The 25,347-nt window shown below is 54.2% G+C and overlaps 8 protein-coding genes across 8 annotated transcripts; 4 read left to right on the forward strand and 4 right to left on the reverse strand.

Annotated features, from left to right (window-relative positions):
* Nucleotides 1–621: 621 nt before the first annotated feature.
* ISF_00957 (Proteasome, subunit alpha/beta) lies at nucleotides 622–1,730 on the reverse strand (the record flags this gene model as incomplete). Its single annotated transcript, XM_018844564.1, has 4 exons — nucleotides 622–823; nucleotides 950–1,199; nucleotides 1,268–1,425; nucleotides 1,633–1,730. 4 exons carry the CDS (start codon nucleotides 1,728–1,730, stop codon nucleotides 622–624), a joined length of 708 nt encoding a protein of 235 aa, XP_018709014.1.
* A 132-nt stretch (nucleotides 1,731–1,862) lies between these two features.
* On the forward strand, nucleotides 1,863–3,650 carry ISF_00958 (WD40/YVTN repeat-like-containing domain protein; the record flags this gene model as incomplete). The annotated part of the gene is made up of 1 exon (XM_018844565.1): nucleotides 1,863–3,650. The coding sequence occupies one exon, from the start codon at nucleotides 1,863–1,865 to the stop codon at nucleotides 3,648–3,650; it is 1,788 nt and encodes a 595-aa protein (XP_018709015.1).
* A 414-nt stretch (nucleotides 3,651–4,064) lies between these two features.
* Nucleotides 4,065–7,562, reverse strand: ISF_00959 (Ulp1 protease family protein; the record flags this gene model as incomplete). The annotated part of the gene is made up of 7 exons (XM_018844566.1): nucleotides 4,065–5,691; nucleotides 5,748–6,004; nucleotides 6,422–6,661; nucleotides 6,723–6,873; nucleotides 6,935–7,075; nucleotides 7,146–7,240; nucleotides 7,485–7,562. The coding sequence occupies 7 exons, from the start codon at nucleotides 7,560–7,562 to the stop codon at nucleotides 4,065–4,067; spliced, it is 2,589 nt and encodes an 862-aa protein (XP_018709016.1).
* Nucleotides 7,563–8,601: 1,039 nt separating this feature from the next.
* Nucleotides 8,602–9,444, forward strand: ISF_00960 (Signal peptidase 22kDa subunit; the record flags this gene model as incomplete). The annotated part of the gene is made up of 3 exons (XM_018844567.1): nucleotides 8,602–8,744; nucleotides 8,813–9,100; nucleotides 9,165–9,444. The coding sequence occupies 3 exons, from the start codon at nucleotides 8,602–8,604 to the stop codon at nucleotides 9,442–9,444; spliced, it is 711 nt and encodes a 236-aa protein (XP_018709017.1).
* Nucleotides 9,445–9,867: 423 nt separating this feature from the next.
* On the reverse strand, nucleotides 9,868–14,234 carry ISF_00961 (5'-3' exoribonuclease 1; the record flags this gene model as incomplete). Its single annotated transcript, XM_018844568.1, has 4 exons — nucleotides 9,868–13,655; nucleotides 13,718–14,027; nucleotides 14,080–14,173; nucleotides 14,230–14,234. The coding sequence occupies 4 exons, from the start codon at nucleotides 14,232–14,234 to the stop codon at nucleotides 9,868–9,870; spliced, it is 4,197 nt and encodes a 1,398-aa protein (XP_018709018.1).
* A 744-nt stretch (nucleotides 14,235–14,978) lies between these two features.
* ISF_00962 (chromatin assembly factor 1 subunit C) lies at nucleotides 14,979–16,565 on the forward strand (the record flags this gene model as incomplete). Its single annotated transcript, XM_018844569.1, has 6 exons — nucleotides 14,979–15,015; nucleotides 15,065–15,118; nucleotides 15,187–15,238; nucleotides 15,289–15,804; nucleotides 15,854–16,339; nucleotides 16,391–16,565. The coding sequence occupies 6 exons, from the start codon at nucleotides 14,979–14,981 to the stop codon at nucleotides 16,563–16,565; spliced, it is 1,320 nt and encodes a 439-aa protein (XP_018709019.1).
* Nucleotides 16,566–16,987: 422 nt separating this feature from the next.
* On the forward strand, nucleotides 16,988–18,922 carry ISF_00963 (hypothetical protein; the record flags this gene model as incomplete). Its single annotated transcript, XM_018844570.1, has 1 exon — nucleotides 16,988–18,922. The coding sequence occupies one exon, from the start codon at nucleotides 16,988–16,990 to the stop codon at nucleotides 18,920–18,922; it is 1,935 nt and encodes a 644-aa protein (XP_018709020.1).
* Nucleotides 18,923–20,034: 1,112 nt separating this feature from the next.
* Nucleotides 20,035–22,168, reverse strand: ISF_00964 (Zinc finger, RanBP2-type; the record flags this gene model as incomplete). Its single annotated transcript, XM_018844571.1, has 3 exons — nucleotides 20,035–20,997; nucleotides 21,061–21,767; nucleotides 21,970–22,168. 3 exons carry the CDS (start codon nucleotides 22,166–22,168, stop codon nucleotides 20,035–20,037), a joined length of 1,869 nt encoding a protein of 622 aa, XP_018709021.1.
* Nucleotides 22,169–25,347: the final 3,179 nt, after the last annotated feature.

Raw genomic sequence — 25,347 nt, forward strand, 5'->3', positions numbered from 1 at the left:
ATCTCAACCCCGCAATGACCCTACCCGGTAGATGAACAGCAACACGTAAACCGTATACCAGACTGCTCATCCACCATCGTTCTATGAAACCTTGCAGTCACCATGAAAGCTAGATGTGAAGGTTGGTCCTGAAACGCTTCTGGAAGATAATATTGTGACCTGTTGCGTGCCCAGCCGCTGGTTCTCGACTAGAGAAGCTGGAAGGGGCCGTGAAGAGATGCGCAAAAGTCAACCTGCGCTTAGCCAATGTTTCTCAACACCACAGACACCCATAGAATCCTGGTTAACCATTGTGCAATGGGGAGACTATGCGGTACATCGGCATCACCGAATAAGCACGTGTGGCAGAGTCTGGCCCATGTCTACGCCTCCTGTCCGCTTACTTGGCCGCCTGTTGTCTTGCTCCGCGCAGAACACTTTGATGAAACTGACAATGCCGTCTTGATGGCCTTGGAAGTTTCTTGTTAAAGACATTCTCGTTCCAGTAGCCCAATCTGAATGCGGCCTCGGCGAGGTGCAAATCACGTCGGAAGGCGGGTGGAATTCATATCTCTTTGTTTCCCTTGCTCTGCCTAGCCATATTTGCACAGAATTGGCCCTGGCCAAGGGCTGCTTAACCATTCACGCGCTCTTCACCACCTTGTCGTCATCAAACTCTATGTCTATAATTCCATCAGTCTTGATGGCCTTGACGACCATGCCCTTGAAGTCAATCGGTAATCGTCGCTTCAGCTCGTCCGTGCACAGGTTCAGAAGCTTGATGCCCTGTCCAAGATTGATATCGGGATGGTGGTGCTTATCGAGGATCGAGAGGCAGTAGTACCTGGTTGGGTATCCATCGTTAGCCGTTGACTTTCCATCTGCAGGGAGGTGCAGGCCATCGCCAAGCAGATAGCAGGCCGGAGCTCTGCCCGGTGCCTAGTGTTGCCGCCCGTCGGGCATGACTTACTGTGCGTAGCCGTGTGCGGCATAGGGAACTTCGGCCATCGATGCGAGGTAGTCCATCCAGTACAGGGACGGCTTACCCGTGATGGGATCGACACCACCCATTAGCAGGTTGACGTTGTAGGGCTTTCGCGATCGCAGGCTGGATGCTAGCTCGCCGCGCACGAAATGCGCGAGGCCCGAGGGAGATAGATCTGTCTCGTTGCGCATCGAGTAGAGTTGCGCGTTGCGCTGAATGTATTCGGCAAATTGCACTGGCGAGGGAGCATGGCAAGTCAGCGCTGCTGGCGCCCAGCGTAGGGGAGGCGGGTAGATCGCCTACCTGTATCACCAGCTTCCCCAGAGAATGCGAGCAAAGTGCTCTTGTTCAGCTCTCTTGTTTTATCGTCGGATGCTTTGAGAATCGTCGCACCCCTCATGGCGGCCTTGGAGGCGGCGATGAGGGTAAAGTCCTTGCCGGTAATACCCAATAGAACCTCCCTGGCGAAGCAATGTCAGCAGCAATAATCATGATAGGTTGGAATAGAGATGTATCATTACATGTTGATTGTTGCGTGGAATCGAGCTGAGGCGATGTGGTTGAATAGACAGCTTGGTTTGCGTGTTGCAGTCAACCTGAAGCTCCAGTAGGTTAGTAGTGCAGCCCAGCCAGCCAGGCTGCTGCCGCCATGCGCGTCAATCAATCACAGCTGCGAGCTTCTGGTGACAGGGCCGGAACCACTATAACCCGACCCGACCAAGCTCTTCGCCAACAAGTCTCTCGGGTGCGGGTGGGGTCTGTCCATTTTGGGAAAATGCAATGCCTGGCTCAACTTTTTTTTTTTTGGAAGACGGCGGCAGAAAACTTGCTCCAACGTGCCCGGTGAAGAATAAATTCGTAGACAAAGTTGCGCCTCCTTCCAGCAGCACCAGCAACAATGTCGTCGTTTTTCACGGCTCCTGGCGCCCAGAAGAAGCGCAAGAGGAATGTATCAGCAGAGGTGCCAAAAAAGAGAATCGCCGCAACCAAAAAGAACGGCCCCGGCCGCTCTACGACAGCCGCGCCAAAAAAGAAGCGACCAGAGCGGGAAGAGTCAATTTCTGGCAGCGACTCGGACGACGACGATGATGATGACTCTGACATTCCCTCCGACATGCAAGAAGACGTTAGCGAGGACGAATCCGACGAGAGTGAAGAGGAGACCGCCGCCGAACGAAGACTTCGTCTAGCCGAGCGCTACCTGGAAAATGTCAAGCAGCACGTGGACGAGGCCGGCTTTGATGCTGCCGATATCGATCGCGACATGATTGCCGAACGACTTCAAGAAGACATTGCAGAGACCAAGGGAAGGGTATACCGCCAATTAGCCTCAGGGCTGGCACTTCAGCGGTCCTCACAAACACTGTTCCGAACAAATACGCACGCAGTCACTTCCGTCGCTGCTTGTGCCCCATACGTATACACCGTAACAAAAGACACGTTCCTCCACCGATGGAGAATACAGGACCTACCCAAGGACCAGTACCCACAAACTACAAAGCGCAAATCAAAGAAACCTGCCGCGCCGCCGCGAAGAAAACCCGAGCTCGAGACCTGGATCAGGGGAAACACTGGCAAAGCCGGGCAAAGGCAATACAAGAGACATACCGGCCGCATCCTAGCCGTCGCAGCCTCACCAGACGGCAAATACGTCGTGACCGGCGGCGACGACAAGAAGATGATTGTCTACGAGGCCGCGACGCTCAAGCCGATCAAGGTCCTCACCCACCACCGCGACGCCGTCACGGGCCTCGCATTCCGAAGAGGAACGAACCAGCTCTACTCGTGCTCCAAAGATAGAACGGTCAAGGTCTGGAGCCTGGACGAGATGGCCTACGTCGAGACCCTGTTCGGCCACCAAGACGAGGTCATCGACATTGACGCGCTGGCGCAGGAGCGCTGTGTCAGCGTCGGCGCGCGCGATCGCACCGCGCGACTGTGGAAGGTCATGGAGGAGACGCAGCTCGTCTTCCGCGGCGGCGCCGTGGACAAGAAGGCTAAACACCCGGGCGTCGACAAGCGCTCGCTGCTGGCCGAAGGCACCATGGACCGCGTTGCCATGATCGACGACGAGCTCTTCGTGACCGGCAGCGACAACGGCTCCATAGCGCTCTGGAGCGTCGCCAAGAAGAAGCCCGTGTACATCGAGCCGCTCGCGCACGGCGTCGACCCGCCGCTCGACCCGCACGCCGCCTCCGCCGAGAAGCAGCCGAGCGGCAAGGAGATCCCCGCGCCGACGCCGCGCTGGATCACCGCGCTCAAGACGATACCCTACTCGGACGTCATCCTCAGCGGCAGCTGGGACGGGCGCGTCAAGGCCTGGCGCCTCTCCGAGGACAAGCGCAAGATTGAACTCGTGGGCTGCCTCGGCGCGCAAGACTCAGAAAGCGCAGCGGCGGAAGAAGAAGACGGTGACGACGACCGCAACGGCGCGTTCAAGCAGCTGCCGCAGCGCCCGATCGAGGGCATCATCAACGGCATCTCGGTGTTTGAGCGCGGCGAGCGCGGCCAGGACGGGCTGTGCGTCGTCGCGGCGGTCAGCAACGAGCACCGCCTCGGTCGGTGGAAGGTGCGCAAGGGGGCACGCAACGGCGGCGTCGTCTTCGAGGTGCCTCGCCTGCCAGGCGGCGAGGCGGAGGTGGAGGCGGATGACCAGTCGGCGGAAGGCGAGAGCTCGGAGGAGTGAGGACGGAACAAGAGGGTCCCACGGAAGGCGCAGAAGGAGAAGAAACAAAATTTGTACATAGCGGAGTTGACGAGGGAGAAAATCATAACTGCAGCATATTGTAGGAGAGTTGGAATCACAGGGGAATCATTACGTGTACATTTAAAAGGAATTCGCTCACAGAAGCGAGCATTGAACATCGCGCACACCCTGTTTGTCACTTCTTTCGTGAATCAGCGTAGCAAGTATTGTATGCGGTGCTGTTGAGTTTAAAAAAAATGCCTTCATGATGTATCGCTATGCGGGTATGGTAACTACATGTAATCATAAAACAAAAAGCTATGTGCGCCATGAGCGAATTGCCCAGTCAAAACAAGCAGAAGCAACAGAAAAGCGCCGACATAATGTGGTAATTACCACTTCCGGGGTATTTGCCTAGTCCCTAGATTGAGCATCCAGCACCGGCATCCTGACAATGTCAACGACGCCGTCGTCGTCGGCATGCATGGCTTCCAGTGTAAACTTGGGAGGCCTATCAGTCATTGCAGGAGGCATTGTCGCGCTGTTCCTGTATGTGGCTGATGACGGAGCAGATAGAGGGAGTGTCTGTGGTTGGCATGGCGTGGAAGGCTCGCCTGCCTTGCTGGCTTTGAGGTCCTCAGGAGGGATCTCGTTGACGACGTCCGATGCGTTTTTGACAGAGGAGTCACTCTTCCGGCTTAGTTTGCGTTTATTCTTGCGTTCCCCTGCAAGGCGCTCTACCTGTTCCTTCTGTAACTGGAACAGAATATTGCGAATTTCGTTCCGCAGTCCCGCTGCGTCGATGGACCAGCCGACATCCTCCTTCATCAAAATCTTGCGTATCGAATCATCCGGGTCTTTGAGAAACTTCTCCATGTAGCTCAGGAGAAAGACTCCGCAATCGCAATAGTTGGTCTGTTGTGGGATCTGGCGGGCTGTCATGCCGCCAGGTGGTGCCACCAGGTCTATGTTCTTTTTGTCTTTGGCTTCCTCAACCAGATACTTCTTAAGTGCCTTGCAGGTGGCAGGGTGGGGTGATCCCAATGAGTCAAGAGTAATAATGCGTGGCTCTGAGATATCTAAACGCCGAGATGAGGCACGAGGGCTTCGCACAACCACCGCAGAAGAAGTTGTTGCAGACGGCGGCTTCGCTGGAGACGACGCGGGCGTGGAGGAGAGTTGTCTTGAAGAACGCCGCAGCGCAGTGACGTCTTCTAGCGATATATCCGAGATATCCCGCTCCACCGCCGCCATAATCTGGGATTTTGGCATTGGTAAATCCGCGGCGTCTGTCACAGCATGGATATGTAAAGCGCTCCCCTCCGCCTGCTCTATCAGCTTTGGGGTGTTGCATATGACAGCCATGTACCAATGTGCGTTCTGGTTTACCGGAACCACAATGTAGTCGTAAGAGAAAAGGTCAAGCTTGGACGTCCAGTTCTTGACACCATCGTAATTGATGTCGCCTTTACCCGACATCAGTTTCTCGAAGAAGAAGGTGCTGAAAATGTGAACTCTTTTGAATAGATCTGGCCTTTCCCGCTCCACAGAGATTTGGAGATACCGCAAGTAAAAGCTGATTAAGTTGTCGTTGAGATAGTTGCCCTCATCCAGCCGCGAGACATCTTCCTTGTCCACAGAGGCTCGGTTGCGCCCCGTGGCGGGATAAACGAGCGTTTGTTTCCAGTCCGACTCCCAAGCTGTGTTCTTCTCGGACCACCGTTCCAAATCGTGAGAAACCTCCGCGGGAGGTGGCGACCATCTCTTAGATCGCCTGGTTTCCATACCAAGTCGCCGGACTGGAGATGCAGCGCGCACTGGGGATGTGGGCACTTGAAATGCAGAGTGTTCTCGCTCCTTGAGGTGTTCCGGATGAGTCGCCATTTCGACTGGAGGTGATTTGGGTTCCTCGGTGGTGTCCGCATTGCGTTTCGTCATCTCACTTGCATCAGATTGTCGGCGGCCACCCCCAAGACTGACATTGCGTGAGCTCGACACAGCAGTTTCCCAAGAGTTGTCAAAGATCCTTTGCATTTCCTCTCTATTCTCGTCAGTAACGAATACGAATGCAGAAATAGAATAGACTTGGCAACCCACCTCATACGGTTTTGACTAGTATCTTCACTGATCATTTTGGCAACTTGAGCGGCGTCTTCAGGGCTCGCAAACTGCAGCGCTATTATCGGTGGTCGGTCGCGAAACATAGATCGCCGAAAGCTCATGTAGCATTCGCCGTAGCGAATGTTGCGGACATCAGTTGGGTTGAATGAGATCCATTGATACTCTTCATCGCGCTGTCCGTTGGACCAGGCCTCTAGTACAAGGACCCCGCCCGAGGACGGTTTCAGATACAGCTGGGGTTGAGAATTGTCGAGTGCAGAATACGTTTTCTTTCCTGAAACAGCCCTCAATATTGATATGGCTGGCTTATTGAGCCGTGTCGGGGTCTTTTCTGAGAACCTCGTGCGCGCTATATCACCCCGCATACGAAGCTGTGTCCGAGACGAGGGTTTTATTTGCGAGAAGTTGGTTCGTCGAGTATTTGGGGCAAAGACTGAATGATTGGATTGTAGTTCGTCCTCGGAGTCGTCGATCTCGTCAAACTCTAATGAGGCCTTGTGAGGTATGGTTGTGTGATTGGGAGGTGTTTGTAAGTTGGTATTCGCAGGCCGCCGTTTCGGGCCGCGGGATTTGGGTGTTATATCGGATGTAATATTGGATGGGGCGGGCTCAGGATTGCTAAGGTCAAGAAACTTCGCGTTCTTCCTTACCCGGATGGGGCTAGCAGGAGCTTCGGCTTGGCTGCGACGGTTGTTGAATGTTGAGCTTGGGCTTTGTGGTAGTGCAAGCGATGATTCGGGGGCTCGATCGTTCGAGGAGAAGACTTCGCGCCTTTGCCGTTTGGCCAATGTCTGATGAGGGGCGGATGAGGACTCGGGAAACTCTCGTTTGCTGCCACCTTTGGTCAATGTGTTGGTAGTGGCCGGTGACCATGACTGATTCATGCGTTTCTGTACAATCCAGGTCAGTTGGGATAGGCGAGAGCCAGAATGTGCTGGAACAGGAGCGTACCAGTCTATCAAGACCCATGGCAGGTTGAGTTGGCCTGTCCTGGTGAGTAAGTGTTTGTCCGTAGAGGTAGGTGATCAGAGGACGATCGTGAACACTGGCATACCTATAGTCTGGGAGAGAGCCAGTTTTGGAATAATATCGACTAGCAGCACTGCGAATTGTCAGTTAAGGCGGTCTCGTGGGCAGAGTACCGGGGGAAGGTATGAACTGACTTCCAAGACGACGCTCGGCTCCTTGCTTTTGTAGCTGTGGTATCTGGTATGGAAGGTGTGGCTTGGATCTTGGGAGGCGATAGTGAATCGTGATCATCTGGGGCGGGCGAAGGTTGGGCGTCGAAACCGTCCTGCTGGGTGCTAAATGTGATTTGGTTAGCTGAGGGGCGGATTTCGCGACTGGGCTCCCCGGTAGCATTTATAGACGTACACCTTGAGCGTTTGAGCAACAGACGGTTTCGGCGCAGGGGAGCTCGGGCTGCTGGCTGCTGAAGGTCGGCGACGATGCTTGCGTAGCTTCTTCTTCTTCGAAAAAAGGCAGTTGCCTCCTGGTCAGCGGGGTGGTGGTAGTGGACGTCGTTGTGAGAGGGGTGGGTCTTGGGCCAGACGATGCAATGACTGAAGCAGAAAAGCAGAAGGCATTCTTAGGCAGGCATTTAGGCAGCCATAGGTAGGGAATTTAGTAATGCATGGATGGGCTTTGGTAAAGGAAGGGGACAAGGGGGAAATTCCAAAAAGAAACACAGAGAGAGAGAGAGGCCAAACATACCTTGTTGGTTGTGACTGAAGGAATCGTGGCCGCCTTAGCCGCTAGCTTCTGGGACTTGCCAGAGTTGCGACGAGACATGGCGCGTCACCGCCCAGGGCCTATGGACAGGCACCTGTGATGACAGCCGCGACAGCTTATGTTGAGATTCCAGTGTCGCGAAGAGGTAGGCGTCGAAGCTGTGCTAGGCAGCAGCTGATTTGGTCTCTTTCTTGGAGCAGGCCAGGCCTACGGCGCGTCCGAATGGATAGATGCTGGTGTAGAATTGTTTTAGTGTGGGGAAAGCCTTTGTCGCATCACAAGTTGTTGATAAATCGATAACCGCAACGAGGTACCTGGGTACCTACTTCTCACATATACGCAGTCTCGTTGGACGTAATAAAGCAACCGCCAAATGTTAACTTAGATATATCTACTGCAAGTATGGAACCTGATTCTTAACGGAAAAAGAACTGTACTCTAATTAAAACCTTCTCATTTGCGCGTCGCACAGCGAAGGCCCGTGGAACCAACAGCACAAATATTTCAAGGAATCACGAAGTAGTTGAGCTTTGTGATTTCCTGCTCAATTCTGTCTCAAGTTTCACAATATTCATGTAAGTTGTACACATTTTAAATGGCGAATTTGCTGGCCAGCTCGACAGCAGTGAGTCTCAAAGCTGCGTGCTGTGATGCGAAGTGCCGGTAACATGGCGTGTGACATCTAATTTTGATGCCTTCTAACAAATACTGCCTTGTGCTTCAAATAATTGTGCAATTCACCTCTCATGAAAAAACACAGCTACAGTGACCTTCAATGCAGCCACTGAATCGACCCTGCATCAGTCATGGGGCTAAAAGGCACCTACCCACCTACTGTATGTACTTATGTACATAAGTAGGTACTTACACGCGCGTAGTATGTAGCTGGTACCGAGAGGTACCTAAATAGCACCTACAAAACGTGTCCTAAGCTACGTCGTCGAAGCCTCACATCGCCTGCACATCATCACCGAGTTGGCAACGACAACAACAACAGTAGCGATAACGCGAGTGTCTGCCTGAGCGCCCGATCGACCCCAATTACAAGTCAACCCGGGAACCCCCCAAATCCGCTGGCCGTCGCGGCGCCCGCCCAGCCATGTACAACTCCTTCAACCGCATCCAGAATGTCTTTGGCTTCTTCACCACAGTAGCCTGCGTCTTTGGCGCCTTCATCGCCGCCACCGACCTCTTTTCCCCGCGCGCGCCGTCGGGCGTCATCAGCCCAGAGAATCTCCAAGTGTAAGCCGCCGCCGCCACCTCTCTGGCCCTTTTGCGCTCCAACACTGACACAACACGCGCGCGCACAGCGTCAAGGGTCGTCCGCACTACTACAGCACCAAGAAGGAAGAGTACGCCATCATCCGCTTCTCCCTCGACGCCGACCTCTCCAGCCTCTTCACCTGGAACACCAAGAACCTCTTCGTCTACGTCACCGCCGACTGGCCCGCCGCCGACGGCACCAACACCACCAACTCGGCCGTCATCTGGGACAGCATCATCACCAACCCCAGCGCCGACCACCTCCTCAACATTGGACCCGCCACGCTGAAGAAGCTGCGCAAGAGCTCCGCCGGAAAGTCCATTGACCCGAACCGGTATGTCCCCCCTGCTCTCTTACCCCCTTCCCCTCTTCGTCTCGCTGACTCGGCTCAAACGTAGTGGCAAGCTCAAGCTCAAGAACCAAAAGCCAAAGTACCAAATCACACACCCCTCGGGCAAGATCGCCCACACGCAAGACGTCACCCTGAAGCTGCACTACAACGTACAGCCGTGGGTCGGCCTGCTTACCTGGAACATGCCCCGCGACCTCTTCCTCTGGAAGACACTGGCGGGCGGCGAGAGCGAGAAGATGGTTCTGCCGGCCCTCAAGGTCAAGGATGCCAAGGAGACAAAGTCAAAAACCAAGTCCAAGTCCAAGACGAACAAGGCCAAGGCATGAGCCGAGTCGTGTGTTGTGAATGTAGGCCTTTTGGGGGGGGGGCTTCCCCTTTCGCTGGCATTGTCCTGGCTACATTGTAGAGAGACGTTTGGCGTTTACGGATGAGGGCAGTTCTCGACAATACAACTATTAACAAATATTCACATTGCCTCTTGCAACCGTAGAATTGCAGCAGTGCCAACTTATGGGGTGTGTACTGTTCTTGATATATTTTCAATGGTTACATCTATCCCGGGGTTGTCGTATATCCATTGGAATCAACCTTCATATACACTAGGCTCCAGTGCCGTCATCTATGCATTAACTAGTCGTCAGAAGCTTTTCCATCCTTTGATTCAACGAGATGCAGCCCACTTGTAAATTCCAGCCAATTCACCAATAACGCCAACCGCCCAAACCCCCAACTTCATCGACGCTCCTCGGCTACGCTGCCTTGGCTTCCTGGCTGCCAGAAGCACCGCCTCCGCGTCCACGGTTGCCGTTGCCTCGCCCTCTGTTACCGCGGCCACGGCCTCGCCCACCTCGTGAAGCGTTCAGGTTTGCGGGCGGCGGTACGTTTCCGTACCTTTGCTCGCCGTTCTGCACGTTGGCTGCCCCGCCACGGTGGGCACCGGCCTGACCCCGGCTGCCTTGTCCGTTGCTCTGCGAGCTGCCGTTGGGTGGTCCATCACGATAGACCATGGTGCTGTGCAGAAGTTTGGGCTCGCCGCTGGCACCGCCGCGCCCGCGCCCACGCCCGCGTCCAGGCGATTGCTTTCCGTTGACAGCGCCGCTCCAGCCGCCGCGCAGAGGTGGCGGCGCCGCAGCATCCTTGTACTGCGTCACACCAACAGAGCCATAGCCACCGGTCGTCTTGCCGGGTGCTGCCGCGGCACGTCGCTGCTGAGATTTGCTCGACGCTGAGAGTACCTGGCGGTTTGTTGTGTTGAGAACGCTCGAGGCTGGTACAGTCTGTCCGCGAAACATGGGGGCACGTTCTCCCAGTGTCGTTCCGCTCATGAACGAGGTATCCCAAACTACATCCAGCAAAAGTGCCGTCGGCGTGCGGCTAATGCCAACCACTGTCCCCTTTGTAGCGATCGGTACTTTACCAGCCGCGGCAACAAATGTCACACGATCACCGAGCTTGAAAGTTTGGTTTCCAAGCACCATTTCGGCATCTGACGGCTTCAGTAAAGCTGTGCGCGGAACACCTTTCAGCTTGCGAATCTCCGAATCCTGCGAAGCTTGGAACACTTGTTCACCAGCGGTAGCCAGCGCCAGGACAATGTCCGAATCGAGCTGCTCGGCATCCAAAGTGACCTTTTCAAACTTGCTTGTTTCTTGCTTCTTTAGCCAAGCAGAGAGATCTTTCAGCCTTTGAGACGCAACACTCTGATCTGGCCACAAATCGGTGTCATAAATGTCACTCTTTTGAGCATGCTTTTGCACCGCGGCGAAAAAGTCGGGGAACGTCATCATGTAGTTCGCAATGAGCTGAATAGCTAGATTGCTAAACTCCCAGCCTGTGTTGGATTTGCGCGAATATCCAAGCACCTTTAGCTTGCGTCCCTCGAACTTGAGGTTGAGACCCAAATTCAGCTTTAGCCCGGCCGAGGTCAACACCTGAAAAGATGACGTGATTTTGCTAAGAACCAAAGGATGAACTCCAAGTTGTTTGGCAATAGCAAAGGATGGGGTGTATGGGTTCAGCTTCTCAGCTCCCTGGATGATGGATCGCGAGAATGCGGGCTCCTTGGTTTTTGGAACTGAGACTACCAATTCGATTTTGCCTTTGATATGGCCAGTAATCTCGAGAGGTCGGCCATAAGCATAATCACCAAGGAAGAACGCCCTTGTGCCCTGAGGGAATTCTTCTTCAACAGGCAGCGCGGCCTTTTCGATGAATCGCTCATCCTCATTCGTGACTTCGTCAACAATGGTCTGCGACGCATATATGCTGCGGACACTTGGGTTCTCAGCATATTCCTTGACTAGAGCGCCTTCCTCTGTCTTGAGGAGGCCCTTCAGCATATGCACCCCAACGAGACACTCAACCTGCCTAATGGTGATACCAAGTCTTTTCGCGTGCCAGTTCTCGAGGTGCTCCGCCTCCTTGGCAAAGTCTGCGGCTTCGCGGTTTGTGTTGTCCTTCATGATGACCTCCACACCGTCGTGGCCAAGCTCAAATGTGAAAAGTTCATCCTGAACCTTGACGACCTTGGCTTCTTGGAGAAAGGGGAAGCCCACAAAACACTTTTTGCCCAACCTGGCCTTCCAGGTTTCCGTCTTATTACGAGCCTCAGGCTGAGTCAGCGTCACCACTACACTTGGGTTGCGGCTATCAGCCTGAAAGACGTTGATGCCGTAACCCTCAATGAGTTGCGCTGTATGATCAATCGTGTGTAGGGAGGGGAAGCCTGCCAAAGCGTCCATCTTCAACTTGGCGCCGTCTGTCAGAGCTGATTTGTAGACCAGTCCCTCCATGTTTGGCAGATCAAAAATGTTCTCGATGCAACGGCAGTTCTGCACGTCAGGGAAGATGCCTGGGAGAGGAGAAGGGTAGGTAAAGTTCACTTCGGACGAATATGTGAACTTCAAAGGAACACCAAAGCCATTGCGAGCCTTCTCATCGTCGCTGAGAAGAGCATTCTTTGTCTCCATAGCAGCCAACAGACGTTTCTCATCGATGAACGGAATCTTGATGACAGCCTCCCAGTCCATCTTTTTGCCATTCATGTCCAATTCGAAGTCTCGGGGGTAAAAGTCAATGATGGGAGAGCTAGGGTTCGTCATGAGGTCATGATATGCCGTAGGCACGATCTTTTTGCTGCGATCTGGCAAGACGCCCATAAGCTGCTCATACGGTTTGAACGGCTGCCCTTTCTCGAATTGCAGTTTTGCGCTCGCTCCTTTGGCCACATCGGATATGAGGGGCGCGTAATGGTACTTGTAAAACCAGGGCCAGGACGCGATTCCGCGGTAGTAGTAGAAAAGAACCCATTGCAAACCTTCGACGTAGTTTTCGCAAAGCTTCGTTTGCTCATCGGCATAGGCCGTAGCTTCCCACTCTGGAAACTTTTGCAGGTAGTATTTGGTCTTCCAACCTTGATACTTCTGCTGATATAGCTTCTCATATTCCTCTTGGGAGGCTTCGCCAGAATCATTAACCACGACAGCCTTGTCGTATGTTCTAATGACGCGATAGGCTGCAAGGTTGCCCTCCTCTTCATCCTCTTCATCCTCATCATCGCCCGCCGGTTTTGGAGGAAACGATATGATGAGGTGTCGGAATCCGTTGTCGTCTTCTTTCGTAGACCAATCAAGGTGCATAGCGTCAGCAACTTCTTGCGCAAACTTCTTGTCCGCCGCAGCCAAGTCCACGCCAAGGTCCAGTGCATCATCCGAGCGCTTGGAGATGTAGGGGCGGATCTTTTGTTTCCAGAGATCTCGCTGGGCGCCTGTGATAATCCGCTGTCCACTTTTGGACGTCTTTGCGACGGAAGCAGTTGCCATGTTTTGCAACTTCTTCTCCATTTGCTTGGAGGCAAACCATTTCTCATCAGCGACGTCGCGCTCGAACTGCTTAAGTTCGATGTTGCCAAGCTCGGAAACCATCCTGAGCGCGCGTTTGATGTTGAGGACGCCATTTTCATGTAGGTAGCCTCCTTCCTCGGGTAGAACTCTCTTATAGATTTCAAACATATCAGCCAGTGCACCTTCGTTGATGTGCAAGCCTGGAAGATTTGGCAAAAAATCGTTTCCGACAAAGAACGCCATGAGGATAAAATCGTCAATGACACGTTCCAAGTCAAATTCGAAGCCCTCCACCTGGCTATGCTTTAGATCCTGGAACTCCATTTCCAGATATTCTCTGACCATGCATAGATGCAGCAAGAAAAAGTTTTGATGTTCCAGCTCCTTGGACTTGTTCTTGGACGCTCTACCAAAGGTGACTTCCTCACGGAGGAGGGAAAAGTGAGGGTCGTGGCTGAGAAGACCCAGCATGATCAGATCGGCATCAAGGCCGTACAAGCAGTGACGTACGTTGGGGTTATACCCGGGTTGCGATTTCGCATTTCGGATGTACTCCATGATTTTATGCTCGCCCTCGCCAGGTACTTCGTGTCCAGACAAGACAATTTCGCAGCCTTGCCAGTCGGTATCCTCCGAGACCTTCTTGTTGACAAAGTATTGTAGTTGTCGAGATAGTTTCGCCATGAATTCAGTTCCTGCAGAAGAATGAGATTGCGGCTCAGGGTAAAGTTGGGAAGGCAAGTGGGAGATTGCATACCTGGCGTGATACAGTTGCTATCGAACGGTTCCTCCTTGGGCATCTCGACTCCTTCCTTGATGGCCTTTTCACGGGCCTTTTCTACTTCGAGTGCGGTACGGAATCGACGAGCTCGCTGCTGGTTCATTTTGGCGCGCGGCGCAACGCCGTCAATAGCCATGAAAAAGAGCTGCTTGGGCTTGATTTTGCCAAAAAGATGCTCAATGTAGTTGAAAATGCGGATAAACATTTCTTCCTCGCTCAGACGGAACGTTGTATCTTCGCCAGCATCTTTGTGTGTGCAGTTGTGGATGATGCCGTTCATGTCGAGCTTTCCAACCAGTTAGCCATTGGCCTTGTTGGGGTATCGCAAGATGTCATACATAAAGGCAGTCAAATTCAGGTATTCTGTTTTCCGCAATGAGCTGAGAGATTGGAGGATATCGCTCGGAGAGCCATCGAAAGAATTTAGGGACACTGTCGAGAGGTTAGCTTTGCATCGCATCAACGAGACCACGCGCCAAGCCACTTACCCCATGATGGCAGTGTTGATGAGCAGTTTTGGAGAAAGGGGGAGAATCGAGGATGTAGGCTTTTGTCTTCGTCTAGGTGAAGATGCGCGCGACGTCAAATGGCAAGAAGAGAAGATTCAAAGGATGGTGGTTGACGGCGAGGAAAGGTAGTGATGTCGCAAAGCGGAGAATTGCAGCGGATTGCAATTTCCTATATACGACACAAGGAAGGGGTGTAACTACGGGAAGCTCAACAAAATTCCAGAGCTCGTGACACCCAATATCGGCGAGCGTGTAACGCAATCTACTCGTTTTGCTTTGTATGGTGGAAGAGTCACTCGGCTAAAAGATGCGATGGGTTGTTTGGGGTTGAGAGGGGCAGCTACCGCTGTGGGCACTCGAGGTACACGAGTACCTCACTTGGTTGCGCGACAAGGCTGCTATTCAAGGTAGCTGGGAGGCGAGAGGTACAAAGGTACATACATGCCCGACTCCAAATTGAAAGCGCCTGTTTGCCTGTTTGCAGAGGATTTTGCGGACCTAGCCGGCTGACTAAGCTTTTTCTCGTTGTAAAAGCCCCGCTGGCTAAGCTCGCGGCTGGGCTGCCCTTTACGCGCGACGCGTGCCTCACACCCTTCAGAGTTTAGAGCTTGCACCCAGAGCTGCGCCGTAGTCACTTCCAAGGTATATCTACCGCGGCCGCACTTTAACCTTTGACTTTGCATCATCTCTACTCTTCTGCTAGCATTGACTTTTCTTACTCGCGAATCATGGCGCCTCCTTCGAGTATGGACCGCGACATGGACGGTATGCTGGTTTGCCCGCTTCAACAGATTTCTGCTAACGGTGCTTGTAGTCGAGCCAACTCACGAAGAAGAAGACGACCAGGTTGAAAGAGCCATCAATGAAGGTATTTCGCTTTTGACTAATTGTACCGTTTAAATGACGCGCAACCATTTAAGCTGACTTGCCATGCAGAATACAAGGCGTGGAAGAAGAACAGCCCGTTCTTGTATGACATGATTCTTGGGTACGTTCACTGTCGCTGGCATGGCTCTATTTTCTCCTAACGCTGAATAGCACTGCACTGACGTGGCCTACTCTCACTATCCAATGGTTTCCCGACGTCAAAGAACCCCCCGGGGAAAACCTCCGCATGCACCGCCTTTTGCTAGGCACCCACACCTCCGACGAAAGCACAAATTACTTGCAGATTGCCGACGTACAAGTCCCAAAAGCGCATGTGCCGAATCCGGACAACTACGATGACGAGAGCGGCGAAATTGGAGGCTATGGCAAGTCAGCAGACATTGCGCCGCTCAAATGCGATATCGTGCAGAAGATTGAGCACCCTGGCGAGGTGAACAAGGCGCGTTACCAGCCGCAGAACCCAGATATCATTGCTACGTTGTGTGTCAATGGAAAAATCTTGATTTTTGACCGCACAAAGCACCCGCTGCAGCCTACAGTCCCTGGCAAGATTGACCCTCAACTTGAGCTGATCGGACACAGCTCTGAGGGATTCGGTCTTGCTTGGAACCCCCACGAGGAGGGTTGCCTGGCCTCCGGTAGCGAGGATAAAACTATGTGTCTTTGGTATGTTTGGCTCAGATCTAGTTCAAGTTAAGTACTAATTGCCTCGCAGGAATATAAAGGAAGCTACATCTGACGCTCGGATCGTCAAGCCTTGGCGCCGATACACTCACCACACCCAGGTCGTCAACGATGTTCAATACCATCCCATATCCAAGAACTTTGTTGGTTCGGTCTCCGACGATCTTACCCTAAAGATTGTCGACACGCGCAATAGCGACTTGACCAAGGCTGCAGTATCTGCTGTCGGCGGCCACATGGATGCCATCAACGCCTTGTCATTCAACCCCAACTCCGAGGTTTTGGTGGCCACTGCCTCTGCTGACAAGACTATCGGTATTTGGGATCTTCGCAATCTCAAAGAGAAGGTGCATACTCTAGAAGGTCATAGCGATGCCGTCACGTCAATCTCGTGGCACCCCAGCGAAGCTGGTATCCTAGGCAGTGGAAGCTACGATAGACGCATCATCTTCTGGGACTTGTCTCGAATTGGCGAGGAGCAGCTCCCTGATGACACAGAAGATGGCCCTCCAGAACTGTGCGTATTTTGTTCCCGTTCGAGGCTCCTTTTGCTGACTCAATCTCACAGGCTGTTTATGCACGGTGGCCACACAAATCATCTCGCTGACTTTAGTTGGAACCCCAACGAGCCGTGGATGGTCGCCAGTGCCGCTGAAGATAACCTTTTGCAAATCTGGAAAGTTGCCGACACCATTGTCGGCAAGGATGATGGCGAGCTGCCCGTGGACGAGGTTGACCGATAGTCTCGGTCGAGATTGGTAAGGAATAATCGACCTTGATAGGATGGAGATATACGGGAGCCTCGGCGTTTATTGGATGAGAAGGCCGACGGATCTCGACTTTCAGTGATTGGGACTGATACTTCGCTGCGTACATGGCAACTATTTTTTTTTCACACACGTGTTTTTCCTCGATTCCTATATTGCAAATCATGATAAAAAGTATTCCGCTAGCTTTCGCCCCTGATTCCCGAAATCCCGAAATGATTTGTCCCGTCTGTTTACATAGTCCTCAGAAGCATTCACGTGGTTCGTGCAAACGGGCTCTTCCCTGCCACCATGGTTGACGCAAAACAATTCAACATACTTCAATTTGATCTCTAAGCAGCCGCAAGCGCAACACGTTACTATCGAAACGTTTCAGCGTTCTACCCGCCATCGTCGCCATGAGCCCTTCCACCCCCCAACAGTCGATCAGCCAGGCTTGGGAGCTGGAAGCCTTCTCGCCCGAGTCCATGGGCCAGCCGCCCGAGAGCACCTCTCCCATCCGACACGTCGCCAGGCAAGACGTCAACGGCGCGCCCGCCCAGCGGTTCCAATTCACCGACGCCGACCTGCATCGCTACTTTAAAGGCCGCGATCCATACCCCACGACGACAAAGCAGGCCGATGCTGCTCCTGCTGCCGGGACGCAGGACCGCAGCGGGCCGAGAGATGTCCTCACGCGGCTGCGGCACTGCCCGGAGCTGGCCATCGAGATCGGCAAGCACCTGAGCCCGCGCGACATCGTGGCGCTGTACAGCGCGAGCTGCGCCTTTCACGACGCCGTCGACCAGTTCATGAAGGGAACTGTGAGCGCATGGATCGCGCACATGGCGCCCGAGGCCGGCCGCGTGTTCGACGCTCGCTTCTACAAGCGGCACCTCGTGGCCGACCCGGCCGGTCGCAGCTGGAGCTACCAGTACGATACTACGGCAGCGCCGGCCGACAACGAACAAGGGGATGAGGCGGCGCCGGCGCATGGTTCTGCGGCCAGTCATACCATCGACGCCGCCACGGCCGCCGAGGTTCGCGCCATCCCGGGCCTCGTGTACCTGCAGCTCGTGGTCGGGCGGGACCGGTACTGCCGGGACATCCGCGCGCTCCTCGCACGCAACGGGCACCGCACGCCCGCCTCGATGCACGGCACCCTGCTGAAGCTGTGGCTGTGCCTGGACATCCCCACCGGCGCGCACCGGGCGGCGCTGCTGCGCAACCGGGACGTCTGGGCCGACGCCGACCTTTACAACGCGCAGCTGCTCTTCGTCAAGCTCGGCATGCACTTCAACGACCCCGTATACGGGCCCAACACGTACGAGCTGCTGCACCTCGTCCTCGGCCAGCAGCGCGGCGGCCTGCACCCGCTCTGGCAGCTGCTCGCCCGCTGGCGCTTCACCCGCCTCGCCGACGTGCTCGCCCTCAAGGTGCGCTACGACTTCCCCGTCGCCGCCTCCCCCGCCGACACGCGCGTGCGCGGCGTCCCCGGCCACTGGAGTGCCGAGTACTTTGGCACCGCGATCCACGGGGTGCCGTACGAGGAGATCGGCCGGGGGCACCTGGAGAGGAGCGACCCCCGTGGACTCCCCCGCCACCTTCCGAGGCCGGACGAGCTGGTGCCGGTCGAGGCGGTGGCGCGCGGCCTCGAGCTCGATAGGCACCTGGTGGCCATGATGATGTGGGGGTACGTCGACTGGGCGTCGGGCGAGAACCTGGTGCCGGAGGAGGAGGAGCTGCGCGTGGTGTGCGAGGAGACGGCGGCGGCGCTGGAGCGCAGCGACACGACGCACCACTGGCGCCCGCGGCACGCGCGCAAGAAGCGCTTCGACGCGCTCCCGCCCGCCGAGCAGCGGCGCATCCTCGACGAGGACGAGGACGAGCGCCTGCGCGCCATGGCGTGGTGTGGCGAGATCGACGACTACTCCTCCGCTCCCTCCGATGACGACGAGGGCGGCAGCGCAGGGTGCTCGATTGAGGACGAGATGACGAGGGGGTACCTTGTGCCGCCGCGAGACGACGAGGTGGTCGTGCCGGGGGTGGGGGACGCGGATGGATGGGTCGACTTCGTCAACGACGTGCTGGCGGGCGGCGGGCTGGCGCCGGAGATCAATGGTGAGGAGGCGCTGCGGGCGCAGGCGTGGCAGTCGTATCAGGATGTGGAGATGGATGCAGACTGGGACTGGGGGCTCTGGCTGCAGCAGCAGCAGGGGCAGCAGGAGCAACAGGAGCAGCAGCACGGAGAAGATGGGGAAGATGGGGAAGCCGCGGAGGAGACCGAGGATATGGACTTGGATTCAGAGGCGGAGACGCTCGTGTCAGATGAAACGGAGCTGGACGAGCTATGAGTCACAAGACAGCAACGCATAGGTCAATATGTCAGTTCACTGGTAGCCTCGACACGATGCCGCTGTTGCTATTGTAAGGAGTTGCTCAAGTGCCAGTGTCTGGGCGGCGTATGACCCTCGTTGGTTCCCAAGTAGTTTTATGTCGACAGCCTACGGTTCAAAAGGTAGCAGTGAGTGGCCAGAGTGTAGATGACAGATGAGTGAATTGAGAAGAAAGAAAAAAAGAATAGTAATCTGACAATATCCTTGCCTTGACCGGGTTTAATAAAAAGACACTTTGCAGAAGAAACTGAATCAAAATATGAATCAAGTTCACGCAAGACCAAGATACACCGTTAACGCACCCTTTCGCTATGCATCCATCCAGGAACAATTTATCTCTGCCATCCCCTGTAATTGTGGTGGTTGTGCTTTTTCAACTGCGGCACACGCACGCTTGCACGCACACACCTCATGTGTCTTTTCCCTTTCAAGCAAAATGCCAAATTCCGTCCCAACAAAAAGGAAAAAAAGAAAGTTCCTGTCCAGTCCGGTCCAAAGTCCAAGTCCAATGTATGTGTTGTTGTTTGTGAAATGACGTGAATCCGTCCTCATCCTTTCTCTTTGTGCAAAAACAAAATCGAGGCCAAGTAGATTCCCTTTTTTCTTCCCCTAGCAAAACAAAAGTCCGTAGATTTTCCTTTCCAGACTTCAACCCAGAATAGCCATGGTATAGTCACTTTTGTCTTCCAACCTCTCGCAAATTAAAAAAATGAGAGAAAAAAAAAAGCTCGAAAAAAAAAAGAACATTGAAACCACAACCCGCCTGAAATAGTGTCCGACACTCCATCCGAAACCTCCCAAGGTAAAAAGAGATAAATAACAGGAAATCCGATACACACCTGACTGAGCCCTTTTCCTCAGGGGAAGTAAAGTCCGCAAGGTGAATTCCGTGACCGAGGCCAAGGTTGTGCAACATCCATCACTTCAAAAGCAGCATGACATGCGAATAAAATGCACAAAAGTGTGGGCCACTCTGTTTTTCTGTAATTCAACATGGCCGCGGTGATAGTTGGAAGGTTACCATCATCAATAGCTCCACAGTCCAAACATGGACCACAGCCTCAATGGATTCAAGCAGGCGACTTGTTGGGAGGGGCCGCTCCCCCGTTTTGTCGACCGTCGTTTCCACCGACCGCGAGGCCACCCATGCCGGTGGAGAGGAATGCGAATGGGTCGTTCTCGTTGGCAGGACCGCTGTTGTAATAGTTGCCATGTGCAGGACCGGCTCCAGAAGCAGGACCGTTCGTGGCAGACTGGAAAGCAGCCTCGGCAGCACGGCTATCAAAGGGGCCGGCTCCGTGAGAGCCCGGGCCAGGGCCAAAGGCCTGGTTGTTCATGGAGCCGGGGTAGCCGCCAGCGCCGCCCGCCAAGCCAGAGGGAAGGAAGTGGCTTGGGGGGCCACCAAAATGCTGGTTGTAGCCCGCTCCAGCATTGAACGTGTTGCCCGAGTTGAAAGGGCCGGGGCCGGGAGTACCTCCCATGGAGCCCTGGCCCATGCTGTACTGAGACGAGTTGTCCATTGGAGACGGGTATCCCGAATCGGCCACAACAGCAGCGCTGGCGCGGCTAGCCCCGCAGCGAAGGCAGCATACATTCTTAGCAAAGTTGTGGTAGCCGCAGACCTCGTTGCCACACTTCCAATCACCAGCACGGAAAGGAACAACGCCGCCACCTCCGCCGCCACCACCCATGCGTCCACCATGGCCCATGTGGCCGTGACCACCATGATGCGGGGGCGGCATCATCTGAGGAGGGCCATAGCTTCCGCTTCCACCGCCGCTATAGCTAAAGTTGTCGCCACCAGGTCCGGAACCGGCAGCAGGGAATGAGCACCGGAAGCAGGCGGTTCGGCGCTGGAAGTTGGAAAAGCCGCAGGAGGGACATGTCCAGTCACCGGGGCGAGGACGGTTCTTGCTGGGGGGGAAAGGCGTGAGAATGTCCTGGGCACGGTCGAGAACTCTGCTCGAAGACGGGGAGACTTCAATGGCCTTTTCGTTGAGGGCTCTGCCGTTCATACAGAGACTTTCAGCAGCCTTGAGGAGTGTTAGCAGCGCAAAAGAGTAAAACGAGGCGGCGGTGAGAAGGTAGAAACATACCTCCTCATGAGAGGAAAAGACGGCAAAGCCAGTGCCAGTAGGCTTGTGCTGCTCCGGAGTCCGAAGGGTCCAAAATGCAATAGGACGGCCTCCAAACTGGGTGAACCAACTCTCGAGCTCGGACTGGGTGGTATCGTGGGGCAGGCCAGACATGTGAAGAACTTTGCTTCTCTCAGAAAGGAAAGCACGAACGTCGGCTCTGGCATCCATGGGCCGGGTCAATACATCAGGGTGCTCCTGAGGGGGTTGAGACTTGCGAATCAGGCCGCGGAGGACTCGGGCGAGTGTAATGGCCTCCTCCATGGCACGGCGAGGCGAGGCGGGAGCCAATGCCTGGAGGTGGAAGGGGAGGTTATGTTTAATCGGTGCGCTGGACTGAACTGGCTCAACCTCGAGCGCGGCACATATGTTGGAGAGCATGGAGGGACCGAACGGCAAAGATTCGGGGTGGTGCTGCTGCCAGCGCTGGTATTCAGTGCGGAGGTCGAAGGTTCGGGAGTGTTGGAGATATGGGGGTAGGACGACAGCCTTGTCGCGAGCTTCACGGGGAAGCTGAACTCGGAGGTCCCATGCATCGAGAGTGACAAACGCGAAATCGACATTCTTGGAGGTCAGGTACTCAGTAGCAAAAGCGTCGAATCGAGAGATGGCGTCCCTAAAGGTTCCCGCGTTTCGGACGTGCTCCCAAGTGAGGGTAGTCAGGCTCGCTGGCAAGGGAAAAAAATGTTAGCAGGGGTCTCAGGCGGGCAGGATCCGACGTGGCCGAGTCGAGGACGGGGTAAGTTGTTGGAGATGGAACAGGGGCTTGGGATGAATGGATACGTACTGCACAGGGGCGTAATGGGAGTGTTGACGGGTTTGACGAGGACACTTTCATGTGTAATCTAGAGTACGGTGGTTAGAGGCGACATTGGGTATTGTCAAGTGCGAGGAAGAGTTGGTTGAGACATGCCTCCTCGAGAGTGTTAGCATCGAGCAGGATCCAGCCAAGCTCAATGACCTCGGCAGAATCCTTCGTAACGTAGACACCGTGTTCATCGCAGGTGGTAGCGACGTGAATGACGACGTAGCGATCCACGCTGAACTGGGAGCTCTGCTGGGAGGACATCTTTCCTTGATCTCTGGTGGAGAGTCAGGACTGCGTGAGCAAAAGGTGGAGATTGGGCGAGGCAAGAAAGCGAGGCCGTCGCGGCGAAGAGAATCAGGCGCAGGCAGTCCGGGGTGGAAAAAAGCTCAACGCTATCCGCTATTTGAAAGTCGAGACGGTGACAAAGGGACCGGTTGGAGGAAAACGACGACAACGGCGAAGAAAGCGACGAGGCGGCGGGTTGAGGTCGCAACCGAGGGTCGGAAAGGAGGCGTGGTTGAAGGATGCAGGTTCGAGGAGCCAGCCAGCGTGAAGAGAGCTTTCGTCAAACGAAGCAAGCCAGGGCAGTGGGGGGATAACCAGGGGAGGTAGACAAGATGGGCAGAAAAAAAAAAGGTGAGCACAGAATGAAAGGCCAGTCAGTCAGTGGAAAGAGAGCAGGCCACGGCGAGGGAAAAAAATATGCAAACAATCTCACACTGCAGAGAAACGTTCATGGGGTGAAAGGGAATAGAAGCTCTGGAAAGAGAGGCGTTATTATCAGTTGCCTTAGTAGGTAGCGACGCGGGACAAGACAGGAAGTGCTACGAGGCAGGAAAAGTGACGGGCGGCTCTGAAATTTCGGAGGACCAATTGGGGATGGTGTGGACTTTTTACTGCGTCGCTATCCTGGTACTTGGGTTTGTTGGCAGAGGTAAACGGTTTTGCAGGTACATTTTAAGAGTGGGCTACCGGGAGAAAGGGAGGGACCTTGACATTAACGGGCTTGCGCGGTTTGCTGGGGAACAGCGCCTGCCGGTATTTCCAAGCAGCAAAGTATGGGCAGTTGTGTGGTGATTTGCTCTAAATACCAAGAGGCCCACAAGGTGTACCCAGGGTGGCCTGTTCCATTCTCCAAGCTGTTGGCAGAAAATGTTCACATTTTTTCCCATTAAGAAATGAAGAGGTATAATGACAGGCCAAGCAGGGAAAGTTTCTCGAGAGTTATGTCTACAAAGCACGTCGAGAGACGCCACATAGTTAACTGCATTCACTGGCCCGACATACTACTAAACTGCCTATGTACACTATCCGGGCATGACAGGGAACAGGACGGGAGTGCCTGGCTGGCGAATTTTGGCCAGGCACAGGCCCGCCGCGCAGCGTCTTATAGCGGGCCCTATGCCCTTTCGCTGGCTCACGGCGGCTAGCGCATCCGTACCTGTGCATCGAGGTGGTAAAAAGTGCAGAGGGAGACCTTCTCTTTTGAAATCTTGACTCCTTTTTGTTCTGAGGTTTCAAGAAAAAAATCGCTGCTATTTCCTTCCTTTCCACGTCATTCTGCAAAGTTGTAAATACGGCTATCAAGGAAGCAAGAGGGGCGCCATCCCTGCCACCGCAGATGAAATCACCTGCCAACCAGCCTCTGTGGCTGTGGTAGTAATGGGCAGGTACTGTAGGTAGCCTACAGGCATGTGTGTATTCGCACTCAGCCCCAGGACAGCAAACGGGTGGCCTCCCAGAAGCATCATATTACCACAAGTCATCTTGCTCCGCCCGTTTCATCCGTTGGCAAATCGCGGGGCGCACCGCCCGAATCGTCCCGAGGCGACCGAGAAAACACCCTGACTTGTGACGTTGTAGTTTCTCCTCCAGTCATCCAGCCAGGCTGGTGAGACCTTGGGCCAATAACAAAGCCTGTTCTCCCCGATTGTAGCGGGTAGGTAGGTAAGCTCAACACACAACGAACTTTATCAGCAGAGACATCATTACCCAAGTTGATGACATGTCAGCCAGTGTCAAGTCACCCACCTAGCCATCGAGTTTTCTAATAGGCAAGACACCCCTCAGTTTTAACCATCCGCATATGAGCAGCAGCCCGCGACCAGAACCTCATCCGCCAGCGCAGGGCGTCGAGATTCGCGCTTATACCAACTGCATGGCCACTTTGACGCACAACGGAGAGACAACATGGCAGCTTTAAGATTCGCATATTCAACAAGCCTGTCTTGCTATAGCTAGTAAGAGCCGACTGCACGTCTTCTTATCACCAACCAACCCGCGCCTCTCAACCTGTTGGTCCAGGACGCAGCTCACGAGACAAAACTCAAGCCAAGAAGAGCTCAACTCCAAAAGTCACTGTCGAAAGAAATGAAGAATATTTCACCCGATACCCTCCCATAGCATATCACTCTTCGTCGAATAATGTCGCAGTTTTCCATCAGCCGTTCTTGGCCTAGCATTGTGGTTCCCAGAACTCGTTCCATCCTCTTCCAACATGCTTTGCAGTCAGAGCCTACTTCCTCGGGGCGCGTGGAGGCGAAGATGATTCCAGCGCACCTATTAAACAGCTATATCCCATCGCAATTCGACCCCGTCAAGTGATTGTATTCACCTTCACCATCATTCGATGTGAGGCGGCGTCGCGCTCCCGGCGGCGGCTTTTATGCCAGCATACGGCGCATTCGAAACGAAGGAGTGCAGGAACGGCCATTACATCAAGCCGGTTCGCGTTACACTCAATCACCTAATTTTTGCTTTGTGACTCCTTCCAACTCCTTGGTTCTGTGGCCATGCAGCCGCGACGCGATCTTGTTAGAACTGTGTTACCCGAACGGCTGCACAGCGAGGCTGCCGTTCAGCTATCCACCTCGGTTCGGCTAAGCAGTTGTAATGTAGCACAATCCTTTTTCCTCAAGAAAAAGGACAAGCAGGATGGCCGGTGATCCCTCGGCGGTAGAGCACTCCGTGGTAGAGCATAGCGCCGTTGTCCAATAGGAGCACGTTCTTCCCTCAAATCCGTCACTAAAAATGAGCGCTACAGGAACAAAGGCATCTACAAAGCTTTACTCAATCTACAAGTAATTCCATCTCCTTCTCGGTAACTACACTACTACTGCGTATGCTCCTACTGAGGTAGATGGTTGTACTTGGTGGGAGCCTCGCGACATCGAGAGCGAATTGAGGCCGATTCCCTTTCGCCACGCAGGTCTGAAAATGCTGGTGACTTCTAAGTGGCACATTATTGGTATTAATACCGTTTGGACTTGTTCTTCTCGATTATTTTGTCCATGTTTTAGACCATATGTGTATGTAGAGTTAACCGTTGATGTGTATTGGCACAATTACACGCAAGTATACCGTTACTAGATGGGGTACTGAAGGCGAAGGTGTGTGTGCTCAATGCACTTTTTAGAAATCAATCGTTCTTTTGCTGATAA

This window comes from Cordyceps fumosorosea (genome assembly GCF_001636725.1).
Source record: "Cordyceps fumosorosea ARSEF 2679 chromosome Unknown scaffold_1, whole genome shotgun sequence".
Lineage (NCBI taxonomy): Eukaryota > Fungi > Ascomycota > Sordariomycetes > Hypocreales > Cordycipitaceae > Cordyceps > Cordyceps fumosorosea.